General features: G+C 42.8%; 1 protein-coding gene across 1 annotated transcript in view; it reads right to left on the bottom strand.

The window, feature by feature from the left end:
* The window catches only part of Fmn2 (formin 2), a 389,007-nt gene that overhangs the window by 280,462 nt on the left and 85,527 nt on the right, over window positions 1-23,018 (bottom strand). The window contains exon 3 of the mRNA XM_045142437.1: window positions 14,279-14,426. Within this exon, the coding sequence (XP_044998372.1) occupies window positions 14,279-14,426 (148 nt within the window). The remainder of the gene's footprint in view (window positions 1-14,278; window positions 14,427-23,018) is intronic.

Here is a 23,018-nt window from a genome sequence, read left to right as displayed (position 1 = left end):
ACAGTCACTTGCCTAAGCACCTGCTATCTCTCGCACTCCATGCTATCATTTGGATTGACAAGATTTCCCCAAAGTTCTGGGCATATGGTGGTGCAAGTCTTTAATCCCAGCACTTGGGAGGCAGAGGTAGTAGGATCACCATGAATTTGAGGACACCCTGAGACTACATAGTGAATTCCAGGTCAGCATGGTCTAGAGTAAGACCCTACCTTGAAAAAACAAACAAACAAAAAAGGAACAAAACCCAAGCAAGAGTGCTTAGAATATGTACTGAGAACGTAAGCATCAAAGAATAAAAGGATTGAGTTGGGGAGGTAATATGATGGAGAATGGAATTTCAAAGGGGAAAGTGTGTGTGGGGGGGAATTACCATGGGATATTTTTTTTATAATCATGGAAAATGTTAATAAAAATTTAAAAATAAAAAAAAGACAAATAGGGGCTGGAGCCTGCAAAGCCAAAGGACCCAGGTTCGATTCCCCAGGACCCATGTAAGCCAGATGCACAAGGTGGCACATGGGTCTGGAGTTTGTTTGCAGCATCTGGAGGCCCCGATGTGCCCATTCTCTCTCATATCTCTCTATATGCCTCTTTCTCTTTCAAATAACTAAAAATAAAATATAAAAAAAAGAATAGAAGGAACATCCAAAGAAAGAAAAAGCCAAGAAACTGAGTATTACCATTAAAAATGGGTAACCTGATTAAGAAAAGAGAGAGTAAGAATTTTATGAGGTAGGGTAGATAACTACCTATGGAATTTTCTAAACTTCAGCTAAGAGTATCTTTCAAAATAAAAGTGAACAACAAATGTTATGTTGGCAATAAAACACAAATAAACTGGGCATGGTGGCACACACCTTTAATCCCAGCACTTGGAAGCAGAGGTAGGAGCATAGCCGTGAGTTCAAGGCCATCCTGAGACTACATAGTGAATTCCAGGTCAGCCTGAGCTAGAGACCCTACTGTGAAAAACCAAAAAAAAAAGAAAGAAAGAAAGAAAGAAAGAAAGAAAGAAAGAAAGAAAGAAAGAAAGAAAGAAAAAACCACAAATGAGTGGTCCGAAATCACCACCACTGTTCCCGACAATGCTGAAATTCACCAAGCTAATTAAAACGAGACTCCTCTGCTCAGAACACAACACCAGAATCAGCCACATTTAGAGATCTTTCGTTTCAAAGCTAGTCAACGATTACTAAAGCAAACCCTAAATCTAGAACATCCTTGCCATCTGTCCTATTTCATCAGTTACAACTTCCCCTTGCCCTCTGAGATTCCCGACAAGTCCTGGTCTTTTACACACGCATGAAACTGCTTCTTTCATCAAAATGATGCAATCGGGGAAAAAATAGAACTCATAGTCAGGCACTAATATTTTATTATCCTCACTACTACTACTACTATTATTATTATTAGAAATGTATATAATGGGGCTGGAGAGAAGGCTCAGCAACCACAGTACTTGCCTGCAAAGCCAAATGACCTGGGTCAATTCCCCAGGACCCATGTAAGCTAGACGCACAAGGTGACACATGCATCTGGTGTTCTCTTGCAGGGGCTAGAGGCACTAGTGCACCCATTCTCTCCCTCTCTCTTGCTCTAGTTCAGGCTGACCTGGAATTCACTATGTAGTCTCAGGCTGGACTTGAACTCACAGCAATCCTCCTACTTCTGCCTCCTGAGTGCTGGGATTAAAGGCATGCACCACCATAATAAATAATAAATAAGGGGTTTGGAGAGATTGCTCAGTGGTTAAGACACTTGCCTGCAAAGCCTAACTACCCAGGTTTGATTCCACAGCACCCACATACAGCCAGATGCACAAAAGGGTGCATGCATCTGGAGTTTGTTTGCAGTGGCTGGAGGCCCTGGCGAGCCTCTCTTCTATCTCTCTCTTCTCACAAATAAATAAGCAGGGAGTCCCGGTTAAGATGGCTGTGTAGGAACCATACCAAAGCAGCCTAGGGGAGACAAAGCCCCCCCCCCCAAAGAAAACAGTAAAATACATACTTTCACTAAAAAGTGAGGTATATAAGAAATTAAATAGGCAGCAGAGAAGTAGGAGAGATCCAGAGCACCCAGAGCCCGCACAGGCTGGCCAAAGTGGCTCCAGCAGCAGCGGCGCCAGGTCCGCAAGGCCACAGTGTCCAGGCTTGGCTTGAGCCACAGGAAAAGCCAGGTGAGGGCATTTTCCACTCACACTGGAGCTCTTCGCAAACTCAAGAAACGTGAAGGGAGAATGGCAGTGAACAACAAATAAATAAGAAAAAGTATTCTTAAAAAGCAAAGGTAGAAAGAGCACTATGAGTTCAAGGCCAGCCTGAGACTACATAGTGAGTTCCAGGTCAGCCTGGGCTAGAGTGAGACCCTTTCTTGGTGGGGGTGGATGTATATTTTTTCACAATTTTTATTAACATTTTCCATGATTATAAAAAATATCCCATGGTAATACCCTCCCTCCCCCCCTGCACTTTCCCCCTTGAAATTTCATTCTCCATCATATTACCTCCCTATCTCAATTATTGTAGTTACAATACCAATCTATTAAGTACCCTCCTCCCTTCCTTTCTCTTCCCTTTACATCTCCTTTTTAACTTACTGGCCTCTGCTACTAAGTATTTTCCTTCTCACGCAGAAGCCCAATCATCTGTACCTAGGATCCCTATATGAGGGAGAAGGGGGTGGATATATTTTTTAAAGAACTGTACAGAAGACTTCCTATCCTTAAAAAAAAAAAAAAACTGTTTTTTGTTGTTTGTTTGTTTTCAAGATAGAGTCATACTATAGCCCACTTTATAGTCCCAGGCTGGCATCTAAATTATAGCAATCCTCCTACCTCTGCCTCCCAAGTGTTGGGATTAAAGGCATACCTCACCCGTCTAAAAATATTATTTATTTACTTACTTATTATTTGCAAGCAGAAATGGAGTGTATGGACATGCAGAGCCTCATGCCACTGCAAATGAACTCCACATGCATACACCATCTGTGCATCTGGCTTTGTGGGCACTGGGAATTGAACCCTGGTCAGCAGGCTTTGCATAAGCAAGCGCCTTTCACTGTGGAGCCGTCCTCCAAGACAAAATTCTACGTCACATATTTTGGCTTTGTTTTGTTTCATTCTGACCTCAAACTTGATATGCCAGTTGAGGGTGACCCTAAGCTTCTCAAACTCCTGCCTGCACATTCTGAAGGGACTGTGGTATTGGGGAACCACTGACACTGTACAAGGTAGGCAGGAACTCTATCCATGGAACCACATTCCTAGCTCTTCCTCTTGACCTGGTGAAATGTGCAAGAAGACAACCTTCCAGTACAGTGGTTAATAACAATCACAGTGTACCAAAACAAAGTAACTACTAAATAACGTTTCTTTTCTGTTTTTTTTTTTTTTTTTTGGGGGGGGGGGTGAGGGGATGTTTCCAAAGTAGAGTCTCTGTCTAGTCCAGGTTGACCTGGAAATTTACTATGTAGTCTCAGGGTGGCCTTGAGCTCATGGTGATCCTCCTACTTCTGCCTCCCAAGTGCTGCAATTAAAGGCGTGCAGCACCACGCCAGCGTAAGGATTGTCAGCTAAATATTCCAAATTCCAAACTCAGATGCTCAGCTTCCCTCTATGTAATACACTTAATCCCGATGGAATTCACCATGCCATATCCTTTCACTTATCTCTTTCTTTTTTATATCTTAATCATTTTTATTTATTATTTCTTTTTTTTTTTTTTTTTTTTTTGGTTTTCTAAGGTAGAGTCTCTATAGCCCAGGCTGATGTGGAGTTCACTATGTAGTCTCAGGGTGGCCTTGAACTCATGGTGATCATCCTATCTCTGCCTCCCGAGTGCTGGGATTAAAGCATGTGCCACCACATCCAGAAATTATTTATTTATCTATTTACAAATACACACATATAAATCTATATTCCACATGAAAGAAAACATGGCATTTGTCCTTGCCACTCATTACCTTTCATTGCCCCCTTCCCTGTCATTTTAGTTCCTTTCTTTTCCAAAAAATATTCCCCTATTTTCATGGCCCTACATGTATATGTCCATATATTACATATCAAATCTAGATTCCATATATAATAAAACATGCAATATTTGTCTGAGGGTGGCAGATTTTGCTTAAAATAAGATGATCTGGACTGTAGAGATGGCTTAGCGATTAAGGCATTTACCTGCAAAGCCTAAGGACCCAGGTTCAATTCCCCAGTACCCATGTAAGCCAGATGCACAAGCGGGCACATGCATCTGGAGTTCATTTGCAGCAGCTAGAGGTGCTGGTGCACGCATCCCCCATAAATAAATGAATGAATAAATACATAAAATAAGGTGATTATAATTCCATGTATTCCAACCAGAAATGGCATGACTTTATTCTTCTTTACAGATCAATAGAGCCCCATTGTGTGTATGCACCACATTCTGTTTATCCAGTCATCTGCAGAGAGTAATCTCATCTGCTTCAATAACTTGGCTACTGTAAGTAGCATAAAAGTAAACATGGATGTGCAGGATCTCTGTGGCATGCTGACTTAGAACCCTTTGGGTCTACACTCAGGACGGGTGGAGCTGGATCTTATGCTTACTCTACTTTAAGTCTTGGAGTAACTTACATAACAAATTCCACAGCAGAAATGTCTGGTTACATTCCCACTACCAGTATATACGGGTTCCTTTTCTCTCTCTACATCTCTACATGCTTACAAGCATCCTTCCTTCCTTCTTTCTTCTTTTTTGCTTTCTTTCTCTTTCTTTTTAAATTTTTATTTATTTATTCATTTATTTGAGAGCAAAAGAGAAAGGAAGAGAGAGAGAGATGGAATGGGCACACCAGGGCTTCCAGCCACTGCAAAGGCACTCCAGATGCATGCAGCCCCTTGGGCATCTGGCTTATGTGGGTTCTGAGGAATCCAACCAGGGTCCTTTGACTTTGCAGGCAAACACCTTAACCACAAAGCCATTTCCCTAACTTCCCCCCAACGCCACTTTTCTTTTTTGAGACAAGGTCTTGCTACATAGTCTTGGCTGGCCTGGAACTTGCTATGTAGACCAGACTGGCCTCCAACCTTACAGAGATCCTCCTGCTTCTGACTCCAGAGTAACAGGATCACAGGCCGGTGCCATCATTCCCAGTCCTCTTTTCATTGTCTGCTTAGAGCTTCACTCTGCCTGGGGAGAAACTGAAATATAAATGTAGTTTTGATTTGCATCTCCCTTATGGCTAAATTTATATATTGACCTATTTCAAATACTTATTGGTTATTTCTACTTCATATTGTAAAGACTACTTAATTTGTTTGCCTATTTACTGATTGAATGATTTATTTTGTTTTTAGTGTTTAATTTTTTGAGTTCTTTATATATTCTAGATACTAATCCTTGTCAGATATAGAGGCAGTAAAAACTGTCACCTGTTTCTTAGACTGTCTCCTCATTCTGCTTAATATTTTCTTTGATATGGAGATTTATAATTTCTTGTAACACCACTTGTTAATTCACACTTTTCCATTTTAAGTTACTGAAATGCTTTTTTCAAAGTCTTTGCCTATACTTATATGATAAAATGTTTTCCTCTAATAATTTCAAAAGTTTGGGGTCTAACATTAAAGTTTGTGATTCAACTTGAAAGGAGTTTTGTGTAAGGTGAGATATAGAGATCAAGTTTAATTAAGTAACATCTAGATATCCAGATTTTCCCATCACCATTTTTCAAGGAGCTGTTTCTCTCTCTCTCTCTCTCTCTCTTTTTTTTTTTTTTTGGTTTTTTGAGGTAGGGTCTCCCTCTAATCCAGGCTAACCTGGAATTCACTCTGTATTCTCAGGGTGGCCTCGAACTCACTGCAATCCTCCTACCTCTACCTCCTGAGTGCTGAGATTAAAGGCATGTGCCACCATGCCCAGCAGGGAGAAGGGAGATGGTTTTCTCCAGCGTATTCACACATACACTTGTGTATGTACGGGAGCATATGTGCGTGTGTGTGGAAGCTAGAAGGTGATGTTGGGCATCTTGCTCAATTGCTCTCCATCTTATTTTATTCTTCAAACCTTAGGAATGAATTGTTTATTTATTTATTATTGGAAAGAGTTACAGACAGACAGATGGAGACTGTGTGTGGGTGCATCAGGACATCCTGCCACTGCAAACAAACTCCAGTTGCATGCAACACTTTGAGCGTCTGATTTTGCATGAGTGCTGGGGAATTAAACCTGAGTCGTTAGATTTTGCAAGCCTTTCAACCACTGGCCATTTCTCCGGAACCTCCGCCTTATTTGCGGGGGGTGGGGGGATTGTTTTTTTGAGGCAGGGTCTCACTCTAGCTCAGGCTGACCTGGCATTCATTATGGAGTCTCAGGTTAGACTCAAACTCATGGCAATCCTCCTACCTCTGCCTCTTGAGTGCTGGGATAAAAAGCATGCACCACCACACCCAGCTTGCCTTATTTTTCGAAACAAGGTTTTTTTTTTTAATGAACCTGGAGCTCACTAATTCAGCTGGACTAGCAAGCCAACAAGACTTAAGGATCCTCCCATCTCCGCCTCCCCAGTACTGAGATTAGAGATGTGCTCTGCCATGCATGGTTCCGGGAATGCAAACTCAGATCCTCATTCTTACACAGTAAGAACTATACCAACCAAGCCATCTCCTCAGCCCTCCAATGGATGTTTTCACATCTTGTCAAAATTTAGGTTGCTGCAGCTATGTGAGTCTATTTCTGGGTACCTAGCCTACCAGATTTCATTTGTCTACATGTCTTTTTGTGACAGTAATATCCTTGTTTTGTTAATATGGTTTTGTGTACAGTGTTAAATTAGGTACTGCTATAACCTCAGCTTTGCATTTATTTAGGATGGCTTTGGATATTTGGATCTTTTGTATTTCAATATGAAACTTAGGACAGTTTTGTTTTCTCTTTCTGTAATGGGTGTGACTGGAATTCTGATGGACATTGCATTACATTTGTAACCATTGCTTGATAATACAGACATTTCCAAAATATTAATTCTTCTGAAGCATGGCTATGGGGGGGTCTGGTCATCTTTTTTATTTTATTTTATTTTATTTTATTTATTTATTTATTTTTATTTTTATTTTTATTTTTTTGGTTTTTCAAGGTAGGGTCTCACTCTATCCCAGCCAGAAATTCACTCTTCACTCTCAGGGTGGCCTCGAACTCATGGCAATCCTCCTACCTCAGCCTCCCGAGTGCTGGGATTAAAGGCGTGTGCCACCACGCACAGCTTGTTCATCTTTTAACGTCTTCATTCTTCTCTAACTTATAGTCTTCACTGAATGTCCTTCACCTCTTTGATTAGGTTTATTCTGAGGCATTCATATTTCTTCCAAGTGCAGATGAATGGCATTATTTTCCTGAATTCTTTCTTGACAAATTCATTATTGATAGTTTTATGTTTATTTCCTCTCTGTTACTTTCCTGAAAGTGTTGATTATTTGTAAGAATTTTCAAGTACAGTCTTTAGGATCTTTTTTAAGTCTGCAAATAGGGATGATTTATTTTCTTGAGAGATAATGGAGAGAGTTAGTGACAGAATGGGCACAACAGGGCTTCTTACCACTGCAAACAAGCTTTAGAGCTATGCTCCCAGCACTCCGTGTACCTGGCTTTTAGCAGGTACTTGAAATCAAACCTGGTCAGCAGGCTTTGCAACACAAGCGCCTTTCACTGATGAGCCATCTCTCTAGCTCTATTTGTATTACTGTTATTATTGTTGTCATTATTTTGTTTTCCTGACTCATTGCTTTGGTCAAAATTTCAACCACTTTGTTGACTAAGAGTGAGAGATATGATAAAGACAAGATAAATGGCCAGGCGTGGTGGCGCATGCCTTTAATTCCAGGACTCAGGAGACAGAGGCAGGTGGACCACTGCGAGATTGAGGCCACCTTGAGACTGCATAGCGAATTCCAGGTCAGCCTCGGCTACTGCGGAACCCTACCTCAAAGAAAACCAAAACCAAAAAAAATAAAATAAAAAAATAAAATGTAGATAGATGAAAAGGTTGTCGTCTTTTTGTTGTTGTTGTTGTTGTTTTTGGTTTTTTTTGAGGTAGGGTCTTGCTCTAACCCAGACTGACCTGGAATTCACAATGTAGTCTCAGGGTGGCTTTGAACTCACAGTGATCCTCCTACCTCTGCCCCCCCCAACCCAGTGCTGGGATTAAAGGCGTGCACCACCACACCCAGTTTAAGGTTATGTTCCTACAGATGCTTCCATGACCAACAGTCATGAAGCACAGCCCTCACTAACTCCTTTCCAATCTGATTTCATGCTTCCCTGATGCATTTTACACAGTTCACAGTAACAAAGCACAAGGAGACAGGAAGCAAAACTTCCAGATGTTGTTGGGGGCCTGTCACTGGTGAAACAAGGCATCACAACTTCACCTTAGAGCCTGGCGTGGTGGCACACGCCTTTAATCCCAGCACTGGGGATGCAGAAATAGGAGGATCACCATGAGTTCCAGGCCACCCAGAGTTTACATAGTGAATTCCAGATCAGCCTGGGCCAAAGTGAGACCCTACCTCAAAAAACAAAACAACAACAAAAACAAAAAAAAGTTCAACTTGGCTTAGGTACTATAAATTCATACAAAGAAGAGTCAAATATTTTTGTCACTATATAAGGAAATAAAGGTGGGATATATATATATGATGAAGTAGCTAGACATGTGAATTATTAACATCTTTTAAAGAACTAGAAAAAGGGAAGCTAAAAAAAGTATTCTTGGTGTTCTAAAATACACATCCTAGACTGTTTTTTTTTTCCAAAAGAGAAAAAGCTACTGATCGTAAACCCAAATGGAAAGAGGCCACATTTTGCAGCTGGTGGGGTTTTTTTTTGTGTGTTTGTTTTTGTGTTTTTTTGTTCTTTTTTTTTTCCCCTTTGGTTTTTTGAGGTAGGGTCTCACTCTAGCTCAGGCTGACCAGGAATTCATTATGGAGTCTCAGCGTGGCCTCAAACTCACGGCGATCCTCCTACCACTGCCTCCGAGTGCTGGGATTAAAGGCATGTGCCACCACGCCCAGTTTAGCAGCCAGTTGTTTTAACTATGAGGTGTCTAGACAATAATATGTGACTAGCAGTTAAGGAGATGTAACTGGTTTACTGATAATAATTACATTATCAGAGTTCACAACTCTACCCATTTGACTCTGTTGGACTTCCAGTGATCACAACATCCTCATCCTTACAGTTAGCTGGCTGAACGGAGAAGGAGAGAGGTGGTATGACTTCCACGGAGACTGCTCCATGGAAGGAAGGTCATGAAAGAAGAGCAGAAAAGCTATAGCAAACTCCATGAGCTCACACTGGACAAAAGAATGTTCTATGGGTATTGAGGTACAGAATAGATCAATTGGATAAAAAGAACTTGCTTACTTAAATTACTTTTGGGCTGGGTGTGGTGGCACATGCCTTTAATTCTAGCACTTGGAAGACAGAGGTAGGAGGATCTCTGTGAGTTTGAGGCCAGCCTGAGACATAGTGAATTGCAGGTCAGCTTGGACTACAGCAAGACCCTATCTCAAAAAAAAAAAAAAAAAAGTTATATTCTACTTATCTACATCATCTTTAGGAATGCATATTTTAAAAGGAAAAAAGGGCTGAAGAGCTGGCTAGGCAGTTAAGGGGCTTGCTTGTGAAGCCTAAGGACTCATGTTTGACTCTCCAGGTCCCACGTAAGCCAGATGCACAGTGAAGCAAGCACACAAGGTCACACTGCATGCAAGGAGGTGCATATGTCCAGAGTTCAACTGCAGTGGCAGGAGGCCCTTGTGTGCCAATTCTCTCCCCACCCCACCCCCCTCTCAATCTCACATTTAAAATAAAAAGCCCAGTCTTTGGGGCTTGCCTCAAAATAAAAAAAAAAGGAATAGAGCTGGAGATATAGCTTAGAGGTTAAGGTGCTTTCTGTGAAACCTAAGGACCCATGTTCAATTCTCCATATCCCACGTAAGCCAGATGCACAAAGATGACATAAGTGCAAGGTTGCACATGCCCACTAGGTGGCACAAGTGTCTGGAGTTCAATTGCAGTGGCTGAGACCCTGGCAGCCAATTCTCTCTTTCCCTCTGTGATAGTTTGAATAGATGACCCCCAATATATTCAGTGTTTTATTAGTTTGTAGTGTACATCTGTACCACCTGGCTTGAAGCAGTGTCACTGGGCAGATCTTAAGGTGTGGTGATAGGTTTGAGATTTCAATTTAGATATGCGAAGTTTAGCCTGGACCAGAGTAAGACCCTACCTCAAAAAACCAAAAAAAAAAAAAGAAGACATGCAAAGGGTACCTAGCTGGAGTTTCTGAAGTGTGCTGTGCTTTTTGGCTTTTGGCTTTTTGGCTTGTGCTTCTCTCTCTCTGCTTGGTCCTGTGAAAGCAGGCCAGCTTCTTCTGCCATTATGGAACTTCCCTTGGATCTGTAAGCTTCAATAAATCCCTTCCTCCATAACTGTGCCTGTTCTGGAAGTTCATCTCTGAGAACCTGAAACTGTCTGCTACACCCTCTGTCTCTCTCTAAAATTAAAAAAAAAAAAAGAATAAAGTTACTATGTACACTTTAAAAAGTAAAAATAGGGGCTGGAAACTGGACGTGGTAGCACATACCTTTAATCCTAGCACTCAGGAGGCAGAGGTAGAAGGATTGCCATGAGTTCGAGGCCACCCTGAGGCTCCATAGTGAATTCCAGGTCAGCCTGAGCTAGAGTGGAACCCTACCTCAAAAAAAAAAAAAAAAAAAAAAGTGGGGGTCTTGGGCTGAGCATGCCATGCCTTGCCAGTACTTATAAGGCAGAGGCAGGAGGAGTACCTTGAGCTGAGGCCAGCCTGGGAATACAGAGAGAATTCTAGGTCACTACAGCAAATACCTACCTCAAAAAAAAAAAAAAAAAAAAAAGTAAGAAAAAGAAAGAAAGGAAGAAAGAAAGAAAGAAAGAAAGAAATTGCTTAATAGTATGATGTCTGCACCTATGATCCTCACACCAATAATTTTTTGCCATAAATTTAATAGCATAGTTACATAGATAGATAGATGATAGATTAAAAAAAAAAAAAAAAACTTTTAGCTCTTCCCAACATGAACTGATGAGTGCATTCATGATCCCACAGTGGTTACCAGTAGCTCCACAAGACCAGCATGGTTCTGAGCCCAAAACATTCCGACATGGAGGACTAGCAGGATGAAAAGACAACAGGACAGGAGAGAAACCACCTTGGAAGAGGAGGGTGCTCAGAGGATGGGAGCAGGGAAGAAGGGTAGGGACATAAACACAGTGCTGCGAATTCATATATTAAAAGTTCTCGGATAGAAAACTTTGAGCTCTGTATTTCTTTAGAAGAAAAGAAATTCAAAAGTACTTTATTTCACAATATGTTGCCTTTTCATGAGTACATGGTGCTTTGACTTGGCATCATTTATGAGTGGGTTTTGAAATGATTATTGCACCCACAGACCTTAATACTGATCTCTCCACTTCCTTTCAAGTGACTCGGCCAGCCGGGGACAGGTTCTGAGTGCTGCTACGGATGTCCACACAGAAACTGGCTGCCTGGCTGAGACAGCAGTGCCACGTCTGTCAAGGAAATCAGGTGCCCATTTCCGCCGGTCCTGCCTTGCCATTGTTGCGGAATGCTTTGAACTTAGCGGTGACTTAGCGCAATCTGGGCCACGATAGCGTGGCGGGGCTAAGACAGGCGCAGCAGCGGCTGCTGCCGTGGTGAGGACTCGGGCTTCTCCCTCTCTCTAACTTTTTCTTGTATTTGCTTACTTGTCTTCCAGGTACAAACTCACCTCTGAAGATCTTTGCTTCAAGGACCTGTATGTCAGTCAAGCGCTCTCTGTGAGGGGTGTGATAAACAGTCCTACACGGAACACATTTTCTAGACCTTGTTTCTCATTTGTGATTCAACTTTTGGTCCCGTATCCCACCTAGCCTATCCTAAGCAGTGTCCTAAGCAGTGGCTATCTAAAAAGAAAGATGCAGGGTCTAGAATAGGTCGTCTGCAGCGTACTGCCGGAAGGAGATGAAGATTAAGTCCATTTGCCCAGAGGCGGGGATACAAACAGGAGGGTGAGCTCTGTGCGCGCAGCTGAAAGCAAAAGTCTGGCAAACCTTGCACTCTGGGTGACTTTAAAGGAAACTCGGGAGGACCGTAGAAGGAAGGGACTTTAACAATAATACGACAGTGGGAGCAAACACGCTGATCCAGGTGCGGTGGCCTGCACTCATGCTTTACATGAACCACTGACCCTTATAACTGTGCTGTGGAGTGGATGCTATTCCCATTAACGTTTTGGAGATGATGAAATGAGCCCAGTCATTTGGACATTTGTATAAGATTGTCACTGTTCCAGTGACAGAGCCGAAGCTCCATGTTCTTAGACTTCTCAACTCCAAATTCAGTTTCTCACAGGGCGTGGTGGGACACTCCTTTAATCCCAGCATTTGGGAGGCTGAGTTCAAGGCCACCCTGAGATTACACAGTGAATTCCAGGTCAGCCTGTGCTAGAGCGACAGGCGTGGTGGCGTACGCCTTTAATCCCAGCACTGGGGAGGCAGAGGTAGAGGATCGCCTTGAGTTTGAGGCCACCCTGAGACTACATAGTGAATTCCAGGTCAGCCTGAGCTAGAGTGAAACCCTACCTCGAAAAACCAAAAAAAAGGAAAAAAAAATCACAAAATAAAGAACAAATTCAGTTTCTCATACCTGTCTTTCATTAAATCTGATAACCCAACAAAATAGAGACAGATATTTGTGATGTCAAGACGAAGAATAAATGAGGAAGAGAGCAACTAAATTCAAAAAAGTTTTTCCAGGCATGGTAGCGCATGCCTTTTAATTCCAGCTCTCCAGGAGGCAGAGGTAGGAGGATCACTGTGAGTTCCAGGACACCCTGAGATTACATTGTGAGTTCCAGATCGGCCTGGGATAGAGTGAGCCTGCACCTCAACAAAACCAAAGAAAAAAAAGTAAGTAAGATTTGTTTTGTTTTTTTGAGGCAGGGTCTCACTCTAGCCCAGGCTGACCTAGAATTCACTATGTAGTCTCAGGGTGGCCTCGAATTCACGGCGATCCTCCTACCTCTGCCTCCCGAGAGCTGGGATTAAAGGTGTGTGATACTACACCCAGCTCAATAAAGTTTTCAAACACAACTGTATGATAACCCAGATTCTGACTTGGAAATTGTCACTATTCTAAACTCCTCCAAATAACTTTGAGGCTAATCTCAAAACTGGTGAATCAATCAGTGACACAAAATATCTTGAGATAGACAGCAAATGGAGCAGAGAGACATGAAAAATTGTAAAGAAAATAGGAGACTATTTATGAATTCTGCATAATTTTTAAAATTACTTAAAACTAAGATTTATTTTTTGTTCTCTATTTTGTTTCTACCAGTTATTTCTACAGGTTAAAAAAAGAGAGAGAGAGGGGCTGGAGAGATGGCTTACAAGTTAAGCACTTGCCTGTGAAGCCTAAGGACACTGGTTCAAGGCTCGATTCCCCAGGACCCACGTAAGCCAGAGGCACAAGGTGGTGCATGCATCTGGAGTTTGTTTGCAGTGGCTGGAGGCCCTGGCATGTCCATTCTCTCTCTATCTATCTGCCTCTTTCTCTGTCTCTCTCAAATAAAATAAAAATTAAAAAATTAAAAAAAAGAATGCAGCCGGGTGTGGTGATGCACGCCTTTAATCCCAGCATGCAGGAGGCAGAGGTAAGAGGATCACTGTGAGTTCAAGGGCACACTGAGACTCCATAGTAAATACCAGGTCAGCCTGGGCTAGAGTGAGATCCAACCTTGGAAAGCCAAAAAAAAAGAAGAAGAAAAAGAAGGAGAAGGAGAAGAAAAAGGAGGAGGAGAAGAAAAGAGGAGGAGGAGGAGGAGGAGGAAGAGGAGGAGGGGGTGGGGGAGAAAGAAACTAGGGGGCCACCACCCATCCACTGAGAGCAGCCGAGAAAAATGTCCTTTGGGGGTCCCCTTAGCCAAACAGGAAACAGAGCTTCAGGCTGGTGGTGGCTCCAGCTAGAGGTCTGAAGCTAGAGGTTGTCAAGCTTCCGCAAACACACAATGACTACTGAAGGATCCCAGCACGCCACTGTGTGCATTCTGCCTAGACAGCTCTGAACGTGGGCTAAGAGTCTCCGATGTCTCCGGCTTCTGGGGGCTTTTAATAGGGCTGCCTGGTGCCGATTAGCCAGCAAGCACTGGGGCTACCGGTCGTGTTACAGAATGTCAGAGAGCTTGCTGTCCCATTCCTACCTGTTTCCACATCCTTGGGACTGTGTTCTTCATCGGGATGTCTCGACAGTGGCCACACAGATGGTGCTCGCCTGGGAAACTGCCCTTCGTTGTAATCCATCGAGTGTGTGGGTTGACTAACTGCAGCCCAGGTGTAAAGTTGATCTTGCTATATTTAAAAATTTATTTAAATGCAAATGTTATCAATTCAATCACAAATAAGTCTTGAGTAAAACAATGCAAAATATCATTTATATAAATCACATAAATATGCATACACATATAAAATATTCAAACAACACTGTGTTAACCATTCAATATTGATTTTTAAGATACGCATTCTTTTTGCTATGGATTGAAGGCAAAAAGGTTTCTCATAGGCTCACGTATTTGAACACTTAATCCCTAGCTGGTGCCACTGTTTGGAAAGGTGGTGGAACTTTTAGGAAGTACAGTTTTGCTAGAGGAAGTGGGTCACTGGGGGTGGACCTTGGGGATTTGTAGCCCAGCCCAACTTCCTATTCTCTCTCTACCTCCTGAGGGCAAGGGGACAGGCCAGGTTCACACCTCTACCATCAGGCTTCCCCATCATGGCAGAATGTGTGACCCCAGAACAGTGAGGCAAATTGAACCTTTCCTTCCTCAAATTTCTTCTGTCAGGTATTTTGTTCTAATAACCAGAAAGTGACTAATAAACCATCATTTCATTTTATAGCCATATTTATCTCAACTTTTTGGAGTTTTTAAAAATGTTTGTTTTCCTAGTGCTTACAAGGTAGGTCTTGCTCTAGCCCAACCTGGAACACTTTGTAGTCCCAGGCTCACCTTGAACTCACAGTGATCCTCCTACCTCTGTCTCTCAAGTGCCAGGATTAAAGGTGTGCACCACCATGCCCAGCTTCAACTAATTTTCATAGTAAAATCTAAGTCTTTGAAGCAAGAAATTCTGAATAGGCCTGAAAAAAATATGAGACACTTAGGCTAGAGAAATGGTTTAACGGCTGAGATACTTGCCTATAAAGCCAAAGACCCAGGTTCAATCCCCCAGTACCCGTGTAAAGCCAGATTCATGAAGTGGCACATGTGTCTGGGGTTCGTTTGCAGTGGCTGGAGGCCCTGATGCACCCATTCTCTCTCTCTCTCTCTTCCATCTATCTGTCTGACTGTCTCGCTCTCTACCTGCTTCTTTCTCAAATAAATAAATAATAAAATATAAAAAATAAAAAAACTCCCTAAACTTTAATTTTCTCTACAAAATGGGTTATTGTAAGATCTATATTATCACTGTGCAGATACATGGTATATGTTTGATAAATATCACTAAACAATTACTAGTAATAACTACACTCATTTCACCTTGAAATAACTCAGTTGTGAAGTTTGAGAGTTTTCTATATTTCAGGAAACAACCCCTTTATTGCAGCAGCACAATGCCACAATTAAGGCCTGTTTCTCAATGACTAAAATTTCAAGGTAATAATTCAAGGAATCACAATGATGTGATGACATTTTAATGAAGCCATTCCCACTGATTTCTTACTCTACGGTTCACAGGAGAAAACTAATTATGAGCAACTATTTTATGCCAGATTAACTGGGGCATGATACAGTTGGCTATAAACATTTATATCACTTCAGAAAATAGTCATTCTCACTGTGGAGACAAAGGGCTTCACCAAAAGAAATGGTGTTAATAATGCATGGTGTTAGTTCTATTTGCTATTTTATGAAATCAATAAAATACCTTTTTAATCGCACAAATTTTTTTCTTTACTTTTGTTTTTCATTTTTGCATATTAATAAATTAGACTAAGTGAATTTGTAAAGGACTGGGGGCATAGCTCGTTCTAGAATGCTTGTATAGCTGGCACAGGCGATGGGCTCCATCCCCAGCACTGCAAGTAACTCTTTTTGTCTGTAGATCTTAGCTATCCTTTTGTCTTTCCTGAATGTTATTTAGACAAATAAGGCTTATGTCGATTAACCTAACACATCTCACTGCCGCAGTGGTCCCTCCTAACCTGTCAGTGGTCAAATTCCATCCAGCTGAAGAGTCACTTTGCCATTTGCACAGACATATCCTAACAGGCCATCCCTGATTTGCAGGAAGCCTTCTACCACAAAAGTACATGCTCTCTCCCAGTATCCCAGTGCCTACCAGGGTCTGAACCCCTCTGATCTGATCAAATTTAAGTCTTGGCAGTATTTACAAATGATAAAATTAAAATCTCTCTTATGAAGCAAGTTCAGCATCTGTTTCCAAGACTAAGCCAGCATTACTGTCTCTTGCATCATTACTGGAATCAGCTTCCTGACTCAGCATTATCTCCCTCCCACTTCCTCACGGAAATGCAGGGTGGGTACCACTGGGTGAATTAAAAGGAAACTCCTTTGCACGGACTTAAAATCTTTTGGGCGGGTAATCAATAAGTTTTAAGTCTACTAAAATAAAATTTTCTGCCGGGCGTGGTGACGCACACCTTTAATCCCAGCACTCGGGAAGCAGAGGTAGGAGGATTGCCGCAAGTTTGAGGCTACCCTGAGACTCTGTAGTGAATTCCAGGTCAGCCTGGGTTAGAGTGAGACCCTATGTCGAAAAACCAAAATAAGTAAATAAATTAATTAATTAAATAAAATTTTCCAAGTTGAGAATGATGTGAAGACAATTTTTGATATGACTCAACATTTCCTTCTTTATGAAGCCCTTTCAATTATAAACTTTTTTTAAAAAATTTGTTTATTTTTATTTATTTATTTGAGAGCAACAGAGAAAGAGGCAGATAGAGAGAGAATGAGCACGCTAGGACCTCCAGCCACAGCAAATGAACTCCAGACGCATGCGCCCACCTGTGCATCTGGCCAATATGGTCCTGGAGAATCGAGCCTCAAACTGGGGTCCTTAGGCTTCACAGGTAAGTGCTTAGCCAGCCCTAAACGTTTTTTTACAATCCCAATTTTTTGTCAGTATTTGAAAAGATAAGGCATTAAATTGAGTATGATATCCCGCAACACTGACAGTCAGCTTTACCCTGAGTTTGCTTTTGGAGTAATGAATTGTAACCATTCATCAAAAATATTTTTAATTAGTTTTGTACTCAATGAATACAGTCAAGTTGGCACCATTGTTAGCCTCCTCCCTGTCCTCCCCCTCCACAGGGACCCTCCTTGTTGGAGAATGTGGGTTGTGCATTGTGGGGTTAGCCATCAGTTATGGGTAGGAGGCAATGTCTCTGTGTATCATGACCCAATGTGTGGCTTTGACATTCTTTCCACCCCCTCTTCCACAAATTTCGCTGAGCCATGTTGGGTTCATTTTAGGTCTGCTAAAACAATGGTTATCCCATTTCTCTGATGCTAACTTTACTCTCTGTCGGAGAATCTGGTTCTCTTTTTCAGAGAGATGCATATCCTAAGGAGAGAACCACCCCATCATACCTCAAAAGGGCCCCAGCTGAAACTAAGAATAAGTGAGGAAACAAGCAAGAGTGCTGATTTCATGGTGAACCTGGTACCAGCACAAGGGCAAAGAAGATAGACACAGAGAACAATCAACTCCTACAAAACCAGATATCCAGAGACACAGAGGCTCACCAAAAATATTGAAAATACTGGACTAAAGAGATGGTTCAGCAGTTAAAAGTGCTTGCTAGAACCGGGCGTGGTGGCTCACGCCTTTAATCCCAGCACTCAGGAGGCAGAGGTGGGAGGATTGCTGTGAGTTCGAGGCCACCCTGAGACTCCATAGTGAATTCCAGGTCAGCCTGGGCTAGAGTGAGACCCTTCCCCAAAAAAACAAAAAACAAAAAAAAAGTGCTTGATAGCAAAGCCTGATGACCTGGGTTCAATTCCCCAACACACACATAAAGCCAGATGCATAAAGTGGTGCACGTGTATGGTATTCGCCTGTAGTGGCAGGAGGTCTTGTTGCACCCGTACTCACTGTCTCTCTCTCTCTCAAATATATTTTAACAATTATAAAAATATTCAGAGTATGAATTATTAATTTTGGGGGGGTTCGAGGTAGGGTCTCACTCTAGTCCAGGCTGACCTAGAACCTGGAATTTACCATGTAGTCTCAGGGTGGCCTCGAACTCACAGAGATCCACCTACCTCTACCTCCCAAGTGCTGGGATTAAAGGCATGAGCCAGCACGACTGGCCTTTAAAATTTCTTAGTAAGGTATGGCCCATATAGTCTTCTCGACTAGAAACCTTGATCTTGGAAAAACAAAAACACAACTATTTCTCTTGCATTGGGTAAGTCACCTAAAACAATGCTTTGCTTTACATGTTAGATAAGGCTCTGGAATCACTCTCCTTCATCTCAGTCAGGTCCACTCCCAGAAGCCTCCCTCCACCAGGGAATAAATAACATTCATCAAAGCAAAGATGACAGCCAGGTGTGGTGGCGCATGCCTTTAATCCTAGCAGAGGTAGAGGTAGAAGGATTACCATGAGTTCAAGGCCACCCTGAGACTACATAGTGAGTTCCAAATCAGTCTGGGCTAGAGTGAGACCCTACCTCGTAAAGGCAAAAAAGAATAAGAAAAGTGAAGATGATGATGTTCATTTCCACAACTGAGAAGTCTTTAAGCCCTCTGAGGATGCCGAGACAGAACTGCGGCTGGTGTGCGTGTGAGCCAAGTCCTGATGACGGTCATGTACACCCCTCTGCTCATGTCCTCTCACCCTTTGCAAACACTGTTTCTGCACCTAGGATTTCCTGAATGTACCACGACCTGTCAGAGTCCCATACTTCTGAGTAGAAATTCATTCTCCTCCCCCGTCCCTAACAAATAACTTGCCTTTCCACCTTATAAACCTCCGACTTAACCTTGGATGCAGGTACGAAGGCCAGTCTCTCTACATGAGAAGATACTTCCATTTTCCCAGTCAGTTAACTGTCTCACCTCCCTTGCTCTTAAGCACTGACAGTGTTTGTACCAACATTTCCTCTACTAGAACTGTGACGTCACACTCACACACTGAATACAAACTCTCCCAAAGCCTAGACTACATGCTATTCATAAATGGGTAGGGCCTATGGAAATGCACATTTATTGTTTTCCTCACTACATATTAGTTTTATCATAATTTTTTTAAAAAGTGCATGAATCTCAAACCAGACAGTGCCATCTTCTCCTACAACCCTAGCTTTGATACGCAAGAAACTTTGGGTTCCTTGGCTATAAAACTGTAGTAAGTATAACCAGCTCGAGGAGGATGATTTTTAAAGAAATATTGTATTTTTATTTATTCATTTGAGAGAGAGAGACAGAATGGGTGTAGTAGGGCCTCTAGCTACTGCAAACTAACTCCAGACACACGTGCCACCTTGTGCATCTGGCTTACATAGTTCCTGAGAATTGAACCGGGTCCTTTGGCTTTGCAAACAAGTGCCTTAACCACTAAACCATCTCTCCAGCTCAAGGAGTGCTATGTTTTGAGAACTGACGAGATTAAATGAGACAATATATGCCAGGGCAGTCCTGGCATGCATAAGGCAGTAAAAAACAATGATAAAAATGACTCTGGTCATGGGCACACTGCATGTAGGTGAGTATGTGTGTTGTGGAAAGACAAAAGGGCCAGGAAAGGAAGAGAGAAGCAGTCTCTGGGCTTCACTTTGGGAAAGCTCTACATTTAATAACAGGAAAGAGAAAGGAGGAGGAAATAGAGTGTTTAGATAATGAGTTCTTAGGAAGCATTTGCTAATGGCCTCATATGCTACCAGAAGTAAAGTGAATTCTCAACGCTCAGGGACGGGCTAGAGAGACTGCTCAGTGGTTAAGAGGAACATTTGCTTGCAAAGTCTGCGGACCTGGGTTTGACTCCCTAGTACCTACATAAAGTTTACTAGCAGTGGCAATTAACCCTGTGGTGCATCTGTCTCTGTGTGTGTGCACATGCACCCACTCACACATACACAATTTTTTAAAATTTTTTTTGTTTACTTTTATTTATGTGAGAGCAACAGACAGACAAAGAATGAGGCAGAGAGAGAATGGGTACACCAGAGCCTCCGGCCACTGCAAATGAACTCCAGATGCATGTGCCACCTTGTGCATCAGGCTTATGTGGGTCCTGGGGAATAGAGCCTTGAACCAGGGTCCTTAGGCTTCCCAGGCAAGTGCTTAACAGCTAAGCCATCTCTCCAGCCCCACAAATTATTATTATTTTTTTAAGCTTAAGGAGCATACCTATTCTTTCAGAACTATCTTGGGCACGAGTAAGGAACAGAACAAACAGTGGTGGAGAAACAGAAGCATGCCAGTTATGGTGACTAATGCCTAAAAAAAAAAAAAAAAAAAAAATCCCAGGATGCAAGAGGAAGTGTCAGGAGGACTGCTACAAATTTGAGGCCAGCCCACGCTGCCTACTAAAACCCTCTGAAAATCTTGAAAAGCAGAAACAGCGTCGGCCAGAATTTCATAACAGATTGCTAGGGAAACACATTAAGCTGCAAACATCCCAGGCAAAGTGGACTGAGCACTCCAACTCGGAGGGAGTTGCACAGGGTGGCTGCTGAAGAGAGAAGACGCCCCAACTGTGGATGGTGCAAGAACTGAAGGGCCACCACCACTGTGGGGGAGTCAGCGGCAGACAGCTCGGCGGTGGCCCCTGGATTTCACTGCTGCTGTGTGGTGGCTTCCTGTGGGACGGTCACCAACTGCTCTGAGCAAGGGAGGAGGAGCTGGGGAGAAACCAAGCGGATTCGCCAGAAGGTCGGAAGACTGAGAAATCCCAAGATAGCATGGGCTTCTGGCAACGCGGGCCTCTTTCCAAGACCAGAATTTCCTAAACTCATAGCCTAGCAGGATACCAGTTCCTAGGCACACTATCAGAGCCAATCCTCCAGCTCGTTCAGGAAGCAGGCACAGGTGACAGGGTCACTATCCTGGCTCCCCCAGGAAGAAGAGAGCCTGGAATAAAGTCACTCAGCCCATGGCACTACTGAAGGATCAAATCTGGAAACGGAAGCATGAGTAGACAGAACCCACCTGCATGGGTGACTTTGCTGTCTCTAGAACAAATTATCTCACAAGGATGTCAGGTTCTAGGTTTGGACCTGAGGTACTGAGACTGATTTTTTTTTTTTTTTAATAGATTTTAACTGTAGGAGAGACTGACAGGATTTAAAGCCATAGGGAAGGAGAGAAATTGGAACCAGGACAGGGCAGTGATGATGAGATAGAGAAAGAGAGAGAGAAAGACATGGGGAAGGCATGGGCCATGAAAAAGCAACAGAGGGAGAGGGCGAACAAGAGGGTGTGAAGGGTCACGTGAAGAGGAGTGGGGGAACTGTCCTGTGCAAGAGGAGCCTCGGGTGAAGCGCTGAGGTGGGGGTGGGGGCTGGGAGAAAGTGACATTTTCTTGAAAGGAGGATGGCAAGGAGACAGCTCGGGCACTCCTACAAGGAGCAGCTTCAAGGAGGAATGGTTTAGTTTGACTCAGGGTTTGAGCAAGTATGGTCTGTAGTGTCAGAGGAAGCATGGAGGTGCAGCCAACCTGTGGCCATGGCAGGGCGTCCTTGTGGTGTCCGCTGGTTCCATTACATTGGCGTCAGACAGCAGCGAAACTGGTGTTGTATGTATGTAAGTACAATGATTGAGATGGGGAGGTAATATGATGGAGAATGGAATTTCAAAGGGGAAAGTGCAGGGGGAGGGAGGGAGGGTATTAACATGGGATATTTTTTATAATCATGGAAAATGTAAATAAAAATTGTGAAAAGAAAAAAAAAAAGAAAGAAAGCAGAGAAACTGAGCTGCAACCAAGCCAGGCTATAGCCCCTAAGCTCTGCCCCTACGTCCCTGTATCTGCCAGCTGGGCTCCATAAACAAAAGATTCTATAACCTGGGCTGGAGAGACAGCTCAGGGGTTAAGACACTTGCTAGCAAAGCCTGACAGACCTGGGTTTGGCTCTCTAGTAACCACATAAAGTCAGATGCACAAAATGGAGCATGATTCTGGAGTTTATTTGTAGTGGCAAGAGGCCCTATTGTGCCCATTGTCTCCCCAACCCACTCCTTGCAAATAAATAAATAAAAATATTTTAAAAGAAAGATTTGGGGGCCTGGAGAGATAAGCTTAACAGCTAAGACACTTGCAAAGCCAAAGAACCCAGATTTGATTCCTCAGGACCCACATAAGCCAGATGCACAAGAGGGCACATGCTGTGGAGTTCATTTGTAGTGGCTAGAGGCCCTGGTACTCCTAATCTATCTCTCTCTATCTGCCTCTTTCTCTCTATCTCTGTCACATAAATAAATAAAAAATTTGAAGAAATTTTTTAAAATGAAAGATTTGGGGCTGGAGAGATGGGTTAGTGGTTAAGGCATTTGCCTGCAAAGCCAAAGGACCCAGGATCAATTTCCCAGGACCCACATAAAGCCAGATGCACAAGGTGGTGCATGCATCTACATTTGCAATGGCTGGAAGCCCTGGCATGCCCATTCTCTTCTCTCTCTGTCTGTGTCTATATATCTCTCTTTGATTCTTGAGACAGGGTCTCTTACTGACCTAGAACTCTCGATAGTAGTCTAGATTGCTAGCCAGTGAACCCCAGGGGTCTTCCTATCTCTGCCTCCCTAAAGCTGGGGTTCTAGGAGCAGGTCACCATGCTTGGCTTTTATGTCACGTGAGTGCTGAAGCTCAACTCAAGTCCTCATGATTGCCAGACAAGCACTTTTCCACTAAGCTTCTCCCCGGCCCCGCAGGAAATTATATATATATATATATATATATATGTGTGTGTGTGT

The sequence above is a fragment of the Jaculus jaculus genome, chromosome 1 (genome assembly GCF_020740685.1).
Source record: "Jaculus jaculus isolate mJacJac1 chromosome 1, mJacJac1.mat.Y.cur, whole genome shotgun sequence".
Taxonomy (NCBI): domain Eukaryota; kingdom Metazoa; phylum Chordata; class Mammalia; order Rodentia; family Dipodidae; genus Jaculus; species Jaculus jaculus.
Note: the sequence above shows the minus strand (reverse complement) of the source record. Positions and strands in the feature narration are given on the sequence as shown.